Source organism: Diachasma alloeum, unplaced genomic scaffold, assembly GCF_001412515.2.
Source record: "Diachasma alloeum isolate Michigan unplaced genomic scaffold, Dall2.0 Dall_scaffold_00198, whole genome shotgun sequence".
NCBI lineage: Eukaryota > Metazoa > Arthropoda > Insecta > Hymenoptera > Braconidae > Diachasma > Diachasma alloeum.
This window is the reverse complement of record NW_021680363.1, coordinates 1,217,803-1,232,869: the sequence shown is the minus strand read 5'-3', so window position 1 is coordinate 1,232,869 and position 15,067 is coordinate 1,217,803. Positions and strand designations below refer to the sequence as shown.

The 15,067-nt window shown below is 36.8% G+C and overlaps 1 protein-coding gene across 2 annotated transcripts in view; it reads right to left on the bottom strand.

The window, feature by feature from the left end:
- The window catches only part of LOC107048927 (calcium-activated potassium channel slowpoke), a 114,071-nt gene that overhangs the window by 57,683 nt on the left and 41,321 nt on the right, over positions 1-15,067 (bottom strand). For both annotated transcript variants that reach the window (XM_029125894.1, XM_029125895.1), the window contains exons 2-5: positions 12,482-12,543; positions 10,330-10,426; positions 9,337-9,600; positions 8,682-8,849 (exon numbers count right to left, since the gene is read on the bottom strand). In XM_029125894.1, the coding sequence (XP_028981727.1) occupies positions 8,682-8,849; positions 9,337-9,600; positions 10,330-10,426; positions 12,482-12,543 (591 nt within the window). The remainder of the gene's footprint in view (positions 1-8,681; positions 8,850-9,336; positions 9,601-10,329; positions 10,427-12,481; positions 12,544-15,067) is intronic.

The following is a 15,067-nucleotide window of genomic DNA, read 5'->3' as shown; positions in this document are numbered from 1 at the left end:
GAATGCTATTGTATCGTGTCAATGCTTATATGTGTGTGAGTTGGGCTCGGGGTTAACATCAAGGACGAAGCGCCCCTTTTTCTACTTTACGTGAAAAGCGGAGCGTCAACCGCCCGTCACGAAACTCCACGAATGCTTTTGCTTAGCAACGCCTCAGCGTTTTGTAAACTCGCTTTATTGATTTATCTCTACCTTTTGGACTTTCAATCACGATTGTCGTCAAAATCTAATTGAAGGAGGACAAATATGCTGAACGAAATGGGAATGATGAGACTGTTGGAGTGAGAGGATCCTTCTATTTTTTTTCAAAATAAATTATGAAAATCTTTTGGTTGACGTAATGAGGGACTTGGAACGATATTGGCTGAACGAAACCTCTTGAATGGCCTGATGAAAAAGACATTCGCCGAGTGGGATGCCAGTCGATTGCGAAATACTGTACACACATTGCTCGTTTCGCTGGAACAGCTGGGCTGCATGTGACAGCTTTATACTGAACGATTGTTGGGTATTCACGAGGCTCTTTAAATCACGTGAGTCACTCAATACTTTTTGTTGCTAGAGTTTTGTTGAAACTTTTTGAAGAACTGTGTAGAATTATTGCGGGGGGTTTACGGGATTGATTTATTCACATATTCTTTTTCGATATTTCAGTTGAAATGATGTGGTTTGAGTTGAACAGAAAATATTTGTTAATTATGAATTAGACTCGGGAGCTAGTGATTTTGATAAAAATTGTGAGATCTGATGTTTAATTTTTTTTTATCGAGTGTCAGATAACGCAGGAAGCCTCGCCGTTGATGCGACTCGCTTTGTTTTCGTTCCGCGTCACCTCACCTTCGGCTGGGCTCGGCTCGTTCCGCCTAAAATCGGCGCGTCTACCGCTCGGCTTCCTGCTGAATGCGTCCCTCGCTAAAAACATCAGGCCCTCTGGCCATATCCCCGACACTTTATGGGCTTTCAACTTGAGATTATATTTCTTCCTCTTAATTATTGTTGAATCATCATTTCAGCATTGAATAGTGATATCAATTGACCATTTTCTATTATGAACGTCATTTTTCCTAGTTGAATTCACTAAATATTTCACTCCCAAAGACACAATACTGCCAAAGACACAATGTTAAAACAGCCATATCGTGCACAGGGAAGTGAGCAAATCCTGAAGGACGTATTGTTTTTTCACTTTCAGGAGATTGCGAAGGGGATGGATGGTATTGGATGGAAATTAACCGAGCCTTGATGCTTCGATTACGCGGAGGTACGATGGATTCAAGGCAGAAGTTCAGACAGCCGAAAACAGCGTCGATTTGTTCGTGGCTTTGTGAATCGATCGTCCCTAATTTCCAACTCCCTGCTCTCTCTATCTCTCTGCCTTTCTTCATTGTACATTTCTTGGATCCACTGTTTATCCTGTTACGACACTTTGTTTAATTACTCATCGGGTCGTTAAACGTTAATCCGTAACGTATTATTTCGTTGTTAGTCTATTTCCATTTCGATTGATTATTCATTGTTTACTGTTTTCCTTCGGATGAACCTATTCTCATTCCAACTTTGATGACCAATGGAATATAATGAGGGGTACAATTTGAAATGAAAAAAAATTCTATGAATTTCTCGTTTCATCATCAATTCATTGAGTTACGGAAATGAATGTCCTAATAACGATTGCAATTGGCCTGGATGAAGATCAGAGGATGAAATTAAATGAACACAGAATGGATGGATACGTAATGTCAATATACCTCTTTCCGTGCTCCCGTTTGTATTCACCGCTGTACTTGGATCTACTGCCTACGAGCTCTATTATCTCGGGTATGCTACTAGCAAAAATTGCCTGCAAATAGAAATTATGGACACTACTTTGACGGTTCTCTACTTCATAATAGGAAGTATTAGCTTTTTGGATGGTATATTATCCAGCACCAAAGCTACCAGAGTTGCCTCAATTTCACGTTGTATTTCCTTTTTTTTTTCTTTCATGAACATCGCATACAGCTGCTGATGAAGTTACCAGATAAGTGGAGCTTTGTGAGAGAAAGAGAAGAGAGAAGAGACACGATGAGTCTTTTGCGAAGTGAGTTGAATCGGAGATGAACTTGTATTAGAAATTAATGACATGGCAGTCTCAATGAGAAACCTGTGAGGTATGCCACAGCATATCTACTAAGGTTTCTGTAATTAATTCTGCAGAAAGAGAAGTTGAGACAGTTGAGATGGTCTCGAGAACGGTTGCACTACTTCCGCTTTATCACAACCTGAGGATGACTTCGGAATTTCGAAAATATCATTCAGAACAGCAGTATTCAAGTATCAGAATATAAGATGAAATAAAAATAGACTTTTGATAATTTTTCTGTAAAAATATGTAGAATAAGTCGTGTTGGATGTTTGAGGCAATTGATGAAATATTCATTTTTTGAAATACCTGAATGGAAAAATCTATGAAGTGAATCCTTCAAAGTAGTACAAAAGGAAGTCAACTTTTTTTTCCTTTTCGTCACCTCTTGGCAGCAGTTCTAACTGAAAACCTCAGTCAACTAGTCGTCAGACTGACCTTAACCTGTTCCATCGTGGCAGAACGAACGTTCGGAGAAGAAAAGTATTATATTCACTCATCAAAGACTTGAATCTACATGAGAGGGAACTTTTCCATACAGGTATGAAAGAAGCGTCTGTTACGCGTGCAGAAATTGAACGGAAATAGGCTTGTGTACAAGTTTTTTGGACCCTAGTGGTAGACGGGAGTAGCTTTGCCGTCGGAGCCATTCGCCTCGCCTTCGGCTAAATTCGTTCACGTTCGGTTCAGCTCGTTCATCTCCGGCTCTACTCGTCTCGTCGACCTACAGCCCACATTAAAAACATCACACTCCTTGCCTATATCTCCCGCTTTATGCACTTGTAACATAAGATACCATTCCCTCTCTAATCATTAAAAGTCAAATATAAAAACTTCGCAAATGACTACATCATAAGTAACCCCTAATTTTGAAGAAATATTTACAGAACCATATATATCTCCAATAACACAATCTCTATGTATCGAACAGAGTAACAGCGATATTGTACAAGTTCAGAAGAAGATAGACAGAAAGAGTTGTATAAATACATAATATTGTCAGATAGTGTTTGTTAAGCGATAAAGCAGCGGCTGAATGTACAGCGAGCAGCAAATTTACAGTTTATTTATGATTAAAGATGTTCATCAAATTCCAAAGTATTCAACATAAATCAAATTTTTCGATTACAACGGAATAATAAAAAATCACATCTTCCAAAGTATTTGATGACTGTGATCGACGTTTGGGGTTGACTAAGTAGGATCATGGAATTTGAAGGGTTGGTGAGGTTATTTGAGATTAGGCAAAGTCGACGTTGATTAACGAAGCGTCAAGTTTATCAGCTGAAACGACGTCTGTTACTCACTAATGAATCCATTCATTTAAATTGCCTCTCGCACTATTGATTAATAATGAGATATATTTTTGAGATTCATTCGAGGACTTCGCAAGCTGACTCGTCATCGTACTTGGAATTTATACCCATTATCAAGTGACCCGAGAGCGAGTATTAACGAGCATTGGTGCCATTATTTTTTTTTTCCACCTTTTTTTAGTGTTTTAGGTTTTAGTCGACCCACCGAGTTATAAAATTTCATCAGCAAGTTTTCGGAGATCTAAATTACTAAATATTACTTGGAAAATTTTCATTTCCCGGTACTACCTCTATTTACTTTCTACTCGTGCATTTCTTGTTCAATTGTTATGATTAAAGTCTAAACTACTTGGAATTTTTTAGTGAACAAATAGAACAAATGATAAATATAGCCAGGGAACGAATTCAATTGAGGATGCACGCATTGGCTTCATTGATTATTGCATCGAGACGAAAGGAGACGTCGAATCAAAGACAAAGGACACGCTTCACGATTTTTAAAATATTATTTTTCTTTGAGCGAAATATAAGATTGGCTTTTTTTGTTCTGGAGGTGGTGATCGATGATTTGGAGTTTTATAAGTAGAAAATGCCAAGACGCAGCGGCGATAGGTGTTCGAGAGACAGAGTATTGTATTACGAAAAATAAAGCCAAAGGGTTAGCTCTTTTTTTTAGTATTTAATTCCTTTTTTTTCATCATTTTTGTTTTCAGCAGCGTTTGAGCATACGCATAACACAGACAGACAGAAAATACAGATAGGACGAGCACTCAAGATCTCAAGCTCTCACAGACACCGACGATAAAGGGAAATTAGGCTCATAAGAGTGAATTAAATTACAACTTTGATTTTCTGTAGTCAACTAATCCTGAAATGCTCGGCTTTTCTCATGCATCAACATATATCAAAACTCGACTTATACTTTTTCGAGTAATAATTAAACCGCTTTGAGCGAGAGAAAAATCAAATCAAGGAGTTACTTTAGAAAAGCTCAGAATTGAAAGAAGAGAGTGAAAAAAAACGACAAATGAATCTCAGAAGAAGTAAAAAAATGAATATTGGATGTTCCCGAGTAAATACGATCCACACTCACTCATCGAAATTGGAAATTTTACCGGATGAATTCTATCTGAGTTCCACGGTATTCCACGATATTAACCCTAAATTGGTCACCATGCGAGGGAATCATAAATTCTGAAGAAAGTCAAGTTGAAAAGTGTTGAACAATTTTGAAATATTTTAGTTTTTATAAAAACGTCAAAAATTTGGTGACCAGACTAGGGCTCACAAGAACTCGAAAATCGGGAAGTGCTATTGACAGAATATTTTTTCCAACAGTTATGAAAAAAAGATTACAAACAAATTCCTCTGCAGAAAAATATTTGCGTTATTGAACAAGCGAGTTGCGCCGATCATTATTACGTACGTGATTGAAAAAAATATTCTTTTCTTTGGCAATTCAGTAAATATGCAGCGAAGAATTTGATGCCGACATATTTCGCAGTGAAAAATATTCCCCGCCTCGCATTTCACCACCCTACTGTTTTCAGATATATGTATATATGCTGACCATGAACAACCCGGACGAGCCAAGCCCCGGGTGTGCATTTTTACCAGCCACCTGGTACAACGAGAATCACGCCTGGAGCGGGGCCAAGATTTCTCAACGTTTCACGTTATCGATGCGTTTTCAACCCTCAATAGTATTTTTCACTTTTTTCAAATTCATTATTTCTTCCGTATTTTTACCTCAACAACACTCAAACCCATCATTCTATCGCCTGGTACGTCGGTTTTTCGGATTCTCAGAATATCTGAACTGATTTTTTTCCAATATTTTCCACTAGTCTCGATTGAAAATTGCCTTCATCACCTAAACACTAATTCACTTGCAGCGATTTTTTTTCTCATATTGAGAACATTGTTCTTGACTCAAAGGTAAGTTGTGAGTGGTGTTACTACAACAACAGATAAATTCAATTATAGAATTATGAAAGGTGACCTGGTGCAGTGAGAACGTTTGTTGCTTCACGTGCGAAAGGTTCCGAGTTCAAATCTCGCTCGGATACAATTATGAAATACACACCTTGAAAGTCTTGATGAAATTTGTGAATACAAACCGTATAGTTATTTAAAACAATACAACAAAGAAACCCCTCTTGCCCCAATATTTTCCAAAATATCGCAAAATGAATTTCATTAAATTGAAATTCTTTCCTCTATGTCTCGAAAGCTTCTGACTTATTATAATTTTTGACATGAATATATGATTCTAGTTTCAGAAAAAGACCTTGACGCAATGAAAAAGCTCATGTCCTCACGTGCGAGAGGTTCCGAGTTCAAATCCCGCTCGGATACAATTATGAAATTCAAATCTTGAGGGTATTGATCAAATTTGTGAATACAAATTGACTCATTCTAATTATCGACACTCAAACAGGATTCCACATTTAGAAAACACCTCCTGACGCAATAAATGTTCACAGTTTAGATCAAATTTGTCAACACAACCCGCAAATTTAATAAAAACAATATAACAAAAGAGCCCATTTTGCCATAAAATATTTTCCAAAAATGTCACAAACTGAATTTCATCAAATAAAAAGTCTGTCCTTCGCATCTCAAAAGCCGACGGGTTATACTAATTCTTCGTGCCACGAAAATTTAATTCCAAATTCGCACGAGCATGACCTGGCACAACGTCGAGTCGATCCGGGTTCAAAATTCGCTCGGATTGAATTATAAAATTTGAATCTCAAGTGTTTCCACAGATATCTAAATACAAAACGAAACAGTTTCAAATAAAAAAAAACGAAATAATCCTCGAAATAATGCAACTCAACATTTTAAAAAACAGGAAAAAGAATCCGTTCTGCCCAGTTTCCCACAAAAATAAACGTAATCGAATGGAAAATGGTGCGTCAAGAGCCACTGACCCAGAAAAATCCGTTTCTTTTCTAAATTTATTCCGAAATTTTCCTGTTCTTGAAACAGTACCACCCACAATTCTCAATCCCATTGATTTCTCAATCGACAGGATTCTCTTCTCAAATCAAGAACAATATTTTCCACTTGAGATCTCTTCTCCCTCACATCGGAATATTCCGCTAATCGCAGTGATTAGATCTCACTTTATCGTATTTTCCCCTATTCAATATTTAGTTTGGGATCTGACAGTTAATTCATAAGGAAATATTCACATCGGTATCGACGACAAATGTTAGCTTCTATCTAAAAGCTGGCTCGTTAATTCCTAAAAGCTCTCTGAATTTGTTAGTACACTGTTACAATTATTATTTTATTGACTCCGAGGGCTTAATTTACAGAGGGAAAACAGGTCATCGTCCTGTCTTATTTTTTATATTTCCTTTCTCAACTAAAAAAAAAATTAATCGACGATTGGATTCTTGCATTAGATCCTGCCATATATTGATTATAACCGTGCTGCCTTGCTCTGCTCGAGGTGCAGGTCATGTTCGTTTTAACCGGTTGGTCCATAAGTAAGAGAGTGATCAGGAGTGGACATATATTCGAACAATTCGGGCGGAACACGTGAGCTAATTTGTGTTGATCTAATCATAATAAAGAAATGTATTGAAAAAATATTAAACTGTTAATTAATTCATCTCTAGTCAATGTACATCAGCGAGCCCGGAAGAGCATATATTCCCCATCAATTTCTTTTGTCTGGACGTTTGATAATTATTACTTCATTGTCACCGTGCGATTCATATGCAAACGAAACGAAATGAGTCTTTACTTTAATTTTTTTTTTTCTCATTTAGGACACAATGTTCATCAACAGTGATAAATTTTCTCGCTCGATGCAAAATAAATATTTTTATTGATAAATATAAACTGCGATTCACTTGTTCTTTTCGAATAAATTTATGTCAGGTTGAGGAACATTGTCTCGCACGAAATAAATCCCTCATTTGAACGGTGATACGAGCCCAATTAGAAAACAATTCGATAATTTTGGCTAGATAAAAAAGATTCCTCAGTAGAATTAATCACGAAACAATACGCGACTGCTGCTAAATAAATTTCGAATCATTATTATATTTGTTTTTGCATTTCGTGCCATACACCATGCATCACCATCCAAACAAAGCATTCATTTCTCACTTTTATTCGAAAAAAATGTCCTGTGGCTTGCAGTACAGCTGAATTTACTACTGTCATGTATCGATTATAAACTATGGAAATATATTACATTTGAAATCGAAGCTATGTGTGATAATAATTGATAAATTAAATTGCCTAAGAACTTTGTGATTCACTACGATTATTTTGATGTAGTTATTTAATGTAATCATGTTGTTTATCGCCAGAGGACATTCCAGACGATGAATTATTTTTTATATCTTGTATTGCAATAATTTTGTAAATGTCTGTTCCACAGAGATGAAAAATTCACGAGATGATTCATGTTTTCTCAGCTTTTTACGAAGTCACTGTAAAACTAATCTACAATTTTTATCACATAAACATTCAAGTTACTGACGATGTAAACAACTCTATCATTTTTCATCGTGTCAACAGACAAGTACGTTCTACGCGCGTAGCAGAGCATGTAAAACGAACGACCGCGGTATTTTTTTTTTTTTTGAGTACGTGAAAAATTTTCAGACCGGAAGTATTTGGTAACGCGAGTTCTCAAGAACTTTTTTTCCCATTATTTTTTTTCTTTCACAGAGGCAAGGAGAACATTTCATTCCTCTCGAAATACCGAGTTTTGGTTGTGAACCGAGTTGAAGAACGTTGAAAAAAAAAAACATTACGGAAAGAATTAGGAAAAAAAAGAGAAGTATTAAAAAAAGTTGTACACAGGAACAGAAGAGAACAAAAAAAGGATCGTTCGTTCCGCAAGCTCACGAGAGACTCCCTGAGAAAGCTGTGGTTACCTTTTCATGAAAATAAGACGAAGAAAATTCACGAGTCGATGAATTCAATTGAATCGTTGGAAAAACAATTTATTTCTCATTTTTCACAATCCATGGAAAAAATAACCAGAGCTTATTTAGCTACTCAATGGGCATATGGCACTGATAAAAAGGAAAAAAAAAACAGAAAAAAAATTAAGTGAAAGATAAGAGATAGAAGATAGAGTCGATAGAGACAAATAGAAGATTATCACAGCGCACGTATGATTGCATTAGTTTCTTTTTCTCATTATTATTTTAATCTAAAGTATTGAATTATGTAGTTGAAAGGTAAAGGTAAATGATGGGTTGGCTTACCAAACCGACGAGTAGAAAAAATACTAGGAATGTGCGGCCGAGAATAGTCTGGCAGTAAACATCGCCGTATCCTACCGTTGACATTGTAACAATTAGGAAGTACACGCATGTCCAATAAGAGAGCGGTTGTGGATTCACGAACTCGAATGGGTCCCCTGAGTTTTCAAGCTAAAAAATTCAACTGTTAATTCACATGTTCATTGATTTATCATGAAAAAAAATTGTTATTTCGACAATTGTTCTGAATTGCTGAATGAAAATTGATTAATGATTAATGATTCATCAGAAGAGTTTATGGGGGCGAAAGTTAGAGACGTCATGCACCTAAAGAATTGGTTATTTGAATTAAGGAGAGCAAAATGAGCTTTATTCCCATTAAAGAAATAGTTTTAAAAACATAAACGAATATTTCCTCGATCTAAATAATGATTTTCTCCATTTCCAATAAGAACATTATTGAAATGAATTTAAAAAAATGAAATAAAAGTTTTGTTCCATTCAAATGCGTCATTTTTCCAGGTATGAGAATTTTCCTGGACATTTTTTCAAAATATTCAACGAGACTGAATCCAACGAAACAATCCATGAAATACCGGTGACATTTTTAATGAATGCGACATGGCATTCACTTAATTTTGGTTTCATGTTGTCTTACCAGATGAATGATACCAGCAGCTGTCAACCAGACTGAGATGAATATGGAGACGAGTTGGGCGAGACGAATGGAGCTCGATGTTTTTAGAATGTTAAGGTACTGGAGGATGTCAGGGACCGTCATCAGTCGTAGGGCTCTGAGAAATCTCAGCCCGATCCACGTACGATCAAGATAGATCGATACGAAAGACGGTGGTATCGTAAAATAATCCACGAACGAGTACATCTCCAGCATGAACCACAGCTTGTCACTGGCGGCGATAAACTGTTTCATATTTCAATATTAATTCTTATTCTCTAAATTAAACTGCTGCGCTTGATAGATAATCAACGTTATTTATTGCGGGCACGGGGTGGTGGTAGGGGCTATTAACAGTCGTAATTTAATTAAACCGTAGTCACAGTGAAATCGGTGAAGTGATTGTTATCAATTGAAATCATTTGAAATCGTTTCAAATTTTTATCACCAGAAGTCGATTTGGATTTTTATAATAAAGAGAAAAAAAATATACAACACAAAATTTTCTTGTTTCATAATTTGAATGATTACAAAGATTTGGTAATCAATACTTGTAACCAATGAAATCACTTGTAATCGTGTAATCGATTATAATGAGGTTCGTAATGGATTTTATTTTGTAATCATGGTGTCTCTCAACTCGAATGTGAACAGCCCCTCACATTCCACACAATAAATAATTACGAAAAAAACAATTCAGGAGCGAAACGCAAACCGTTCAAGTCAATTTTGACTTTTGGCCAGTTTTTGATGAATATCTCAGAGTCTAAGAGAGATAGCAAAATTTTTCTCGAAAGCTTTTTCATAGCCCTCAATCGGCTCTACAAAAAAGGTCATGAGGAAAGTCTTTCTATCTCTTTTACATTCCGAGATATTCGTCAAAAACTGCCCAACTGTTAAAATCGACTTCACCCGATTTACCACTTCGCTGCTGAATTGATGGAAACTGACGGAGATATCTCGGTTTGTACTCACGCGTATAAAAAAGTAGACCATAAAAAATATATTGAAAGCTAAGTCTATCTGCTGAGTAGTGTTGTTGCTCCACTTCTGGCAACGCTCGACTTCTTCGCTGTAATACAGAAAAATAAATTGATAAAAAATTGTTAAAATGATACACAACGTCTTCTGTTCGATTGATCTTTCCAAGGGATTGAAAGGAGAAACAAATACAGCCAATGGATGACGGCACGCCACTTTACCGGATATCGACTTTGGCCGAGTGCCGGAGCAATCGTTGTGCTTTCAACCGTCAAATTCCAGACTATATTGCTTTCAATAAATTCGTTTTTTCCCGGCATTTTTCTACACAGGTGGACATAGCTCGGAATTCCATTGATCATTTCCTGATTCTGATTTCGACCAATCAGAGTGCAGTACTCGGGGTCACGTGACACCTATCACACTGAGAATTTTCTCCCTCCTCGGTTCGCCCTTATAGAGCTGCGGGACACCCTCGATTTTCAGACATGTACTGACCACTCGCGTTCTAATGCGTAATTCGTATTTTAAACAATAAAATATCGTCACTAAACGTCAAGTAAACAATTTTCAATTAATGTTAGGCATTGGAATGATTTATTATTAAGAATTAAATTGTTCAAATCGCCCTAGCACCCAAACTATGAAGTATAGACGAAAATTTTCAAATCATTAATCATCTAGAATTTAATAAGGAATCATTTTTGTCAATTATCAATTTTACCTATCTCTCGTAGATTCTGAGATATGAGCAATAAACTAGTTACGCGACCCGACACAGCGCTCTGTTGGGTCACGCAACTCTTTTCTTGTTCATATTTCGAAATCTAAAGGAGATATGTGAAATTGACAAAAAACAAACATTATTCCTTATCAAATTCTAAATGATTCGTGATTCGAAAATTTTCGCATATCTTTCATAGTTTGGGCGCTAGGGTGATTTGAACAATTAAATTGTTGATAATAAATGGTTGCAATGCCTAAAATTGATTGGAAATTGTTTACTTGACGTTCTGTGATCATAGTTCATTGTTCAAAAAAAGAATTACGCATTAGAACGCGAGTGGTCAGTCGGTCAATGTAGAAGCGCTTTTTTGGGGGTGTCCCCCAGCTCTATTACAATGATTCGTTGTAATAACTGTCCGCATGACTAATTATAAAATTTTGGCTGTTCAAACATATGGATTATTCGTTAACTACACTTGAATAATTCCGAAGTGAATTCGAGTTTTTTAGTTAAACCCGAAAATGGCGTATCACGTGTCCCAAATTTTCAATGAGTCGAAAGTTCATTCGAATTTCCCTGTTTGTATTGGAGGTTCCGATCAACTGTTTGATTTTTTTTCCAGTGAAATATCCACGCGATACAAAATTGACCGATTTTTTCTAAATCAGTGATTTTACTACACTGAGAGAAACAAATAAATTAAAAAACAAATTCAAAAACAAACAAATTCAAAAACAAATAAATTCTCAAAAAAGTCTTGCGGGGGCTGACAAAATCGTTCGTTGAAAATTACCAAAAAAGAAACTGTTCGATTTGAATTTGAAAGTCTGAAACATGAATAATTGCTCTGCTTTCAACAACAACGAGATATTTAGTCCCTAAGCTACAAGATTGCTGTCATATCATTACTATTATTTCACTTGAGAATTCATTTTTGTCTGAGATTATTGAATAGCCGAAACCACAAACTACCATCCCTCCCTGCATACAAAATTACATTTCTTCCTTGCGCAGAGAATAAATTTTTTTTGAAAAGACTAAATCCATTTTTGCAATCAAAATTTTCAATCTCGGCGCACAATTCGCCTGTTTGATACCAAAAAATCCTTTTTTGATAATTTCAACAAACGATTTTCTGGACACAAGCAAGACTCGTTAGAAAACTCTGTCCTTTTTTCTCTCAGTGTAGCTCTCCGTTAAAACGGATACTTCTAATCTCGAGCCTCGAAAGTGGAGAGCCAGGGAGAGTGGACTGATATGTCAAAAGTTCTCATTTGCATGACAAATTGACAAGCCGACTCATGTGCGAGAGTTTGCGAGTTCGTTTTCCGGTCGGGGAGAGAAAAAATTCGAAATTAGAACTAAAGTTCGTTACTCTCCAACATAAAAAAAAATTCGTTATTCTGTTCATCCACTTACTTGGAGGCATCGATGAAATATATTATGAGCGATGCTATACTGAGGATAAAGACCAGTACCACCTGAAACATGAAAAAAGAAGACAAAATTAAAATACAGTTCAAAAAAGTGGAATTTTTCTAGGGTGTTCTGCACGGAGAGAAATATTCGAGAAAAATTACGGAACATTTCACGTAATCCGCAAGCGAGAATCGTTTTCAGTGAATTTCTGTAGAAATATAAGAGAATAAATCTGAAACGTTCAGTAAATTTTCGGGTCTGTCACCGAAAAAATACGAAAAAGTCACGTAATTTTTCTGGAAGTTGTAAAATCTAACAGAAACTTCAAGACTTATTATGCCTCAGAACATGAAAATTCTTGGATGTTTAAGAATTTTTACGAAAAGTTCCGGAAAAATTACGGAACGTGTTGTTAAAATCTCCCCCTCACGGTGACTCATGGCTAGCCGTGAGGCGTCGGACCGATGAGTAATTTTTACGGAACAGATCGTAGAATTTACGTGACTATTGACACTTTTTATTGAATTTTACATCGCTTCCAGATTACGTTTCGAAACGTAATTTTTACTTTTTTTTCTGGTAATTTTTATTGAATATTTCTCTCCGTGCGTAATTTTTATCTGAATCTCCCGCGAAAAATTACGATACCGTCACTGAAATTTTCGGAGTCGATTCCGTGATCTGTGAGCGAACTGTGAGTTCCGTAATTTTCACTCAACATTTCTCTCCGTGTGATTGAAATTGTTTGATTCTATAGTATGGTCTGCATCAACCGCTAAAAGATACTTGGATATCCTCAAAGGAATATCCTCACGACATCCAACTAAAAATATGAATTAACCCATCAGTGACATGTAATGGGCGACCAAACAATTGCTTCCGGATTCTCCATGAGCCGCACTAAATTCTGAAACCGGAAGTTATGTACGCGAGAGGTCTATCTAAATGCTAGACTCGAAGATCTCTCGGCTAATCGTTTTTCGACACGAAACCGCAAAATCGTCGTCTGAGGGGAAAGCCTCTCATATAAGTATGCGCGAAAGTGCACGAGTAACTGCGAGCTGTTGGAGTTCCGGAAGTCTTTGGGTTTGTGCCAAAGTGGCTCGAAGGGCCTAGATGGCTGTGAGTAACCAAAGATGGTGTACAATATGGCCGAGTGTCTACTCCCAAGGCGCAAGCTGAATACAAATTTTTGGGCGGTCTGAGGAAAGAGAAATGGAGACAAGTATTAACGGAATTTCTCACACGATGTGAACTATTATGGGAGATAAGGTGGGGTGATACTATTCAAATTCTAGATACGATAAATTCTATTTTATGACCGCTATTTGAGAGCATTAAGTATTCAAATGGTAATGGCCATCTCGACCCAGGGCTCAAGTCCAACAATGTGTGCCCCACTTCAGACGACGGCCAAATGAGTATTTTTTTGACACCATATGGCCTAGGATGGCTCATATCTAAAAAAAATTGAATTTCATAATTTTCGTATTTGATAAAGATAGCGCAGTCCGCTCGAACCTCTTCCGTGTCGCGTACGCACCCATTTTCACATCATTTTGATGCTTTCGTCATGGATGCAACAATTGAAGGAGTAATTCAAAGAAGATAATCCTACATAGAAGTCAAAATTCAATGAAATGAGGGTGAAGCGAGCGAATGATCGATCTGTACAACTCCACACCGTTACTTGAAAACGAAAAAAATACTCATCCGCGTCCACATATCAATTTCTGACGATCGCGTTTCAATGATCAATCGGAAGCGGGGGTAAATGAATCAATTAACACTGTTGTCCAATCTTGTCTGACATCTTTGCTACAAACTCGGGTCTTCAACTCGGGCTTTCAATTGAAGGCTCATTTTACACCCCCAACATCAACCAATTATCCCATAATCTCAACCTCTCAGGTACCATCGAGACTCCTTGGGATTCCCTCCAAGTGTTTATAGGCCAACTGCAGCGTTAACGACACATGAGAGATTACAGCTTACGTGCGCCTAACGTTCATTGATATTACAACACCTTATAAGGACATTAATGGAGCCAATTGTTTCTGCAGTATTCACTCAATAATCCAGTGTGATCGAATGCTGCCTGACCCTGAGCTATTATGCGTGTGCGTCAAGTTCAGATCAATAACGCCGCACGCCTCGGAAATAATCGTTATCCTGCAGTGTGCGATGAGAAATGGTAGCACGAGGGCACTAGTTGTATTATTCTTTTATAGTCAACTATGAAAATCGTACATGTCTGCACGTACGTAGGAATTTTATAGAAAAAACAAGAGACTTCCCTAGCACATTATATTGGATTTCTGTTTAAGTTTCTATTAGTTTTTGGCCGATTCTATTGGAAAACCACGGTTTTTTAGACAATTTGACAAAAATCTCAGGTTTTATAAAATTCGAAGAAATTCTACGGCTTATTGTTAATTCGAGAGAACTCTCTGGTTTTCTTTAAAAAATTCGATTTTGGCGAAAGTCGACTTTCCCCCCGAAAAAAGCCTAAATACGACACTATGGCTCGGGGTGGAAAAAAAAATTTTTTATTTCTGCCTTTCTGGGGCAAGTGAGGGTCTCAGG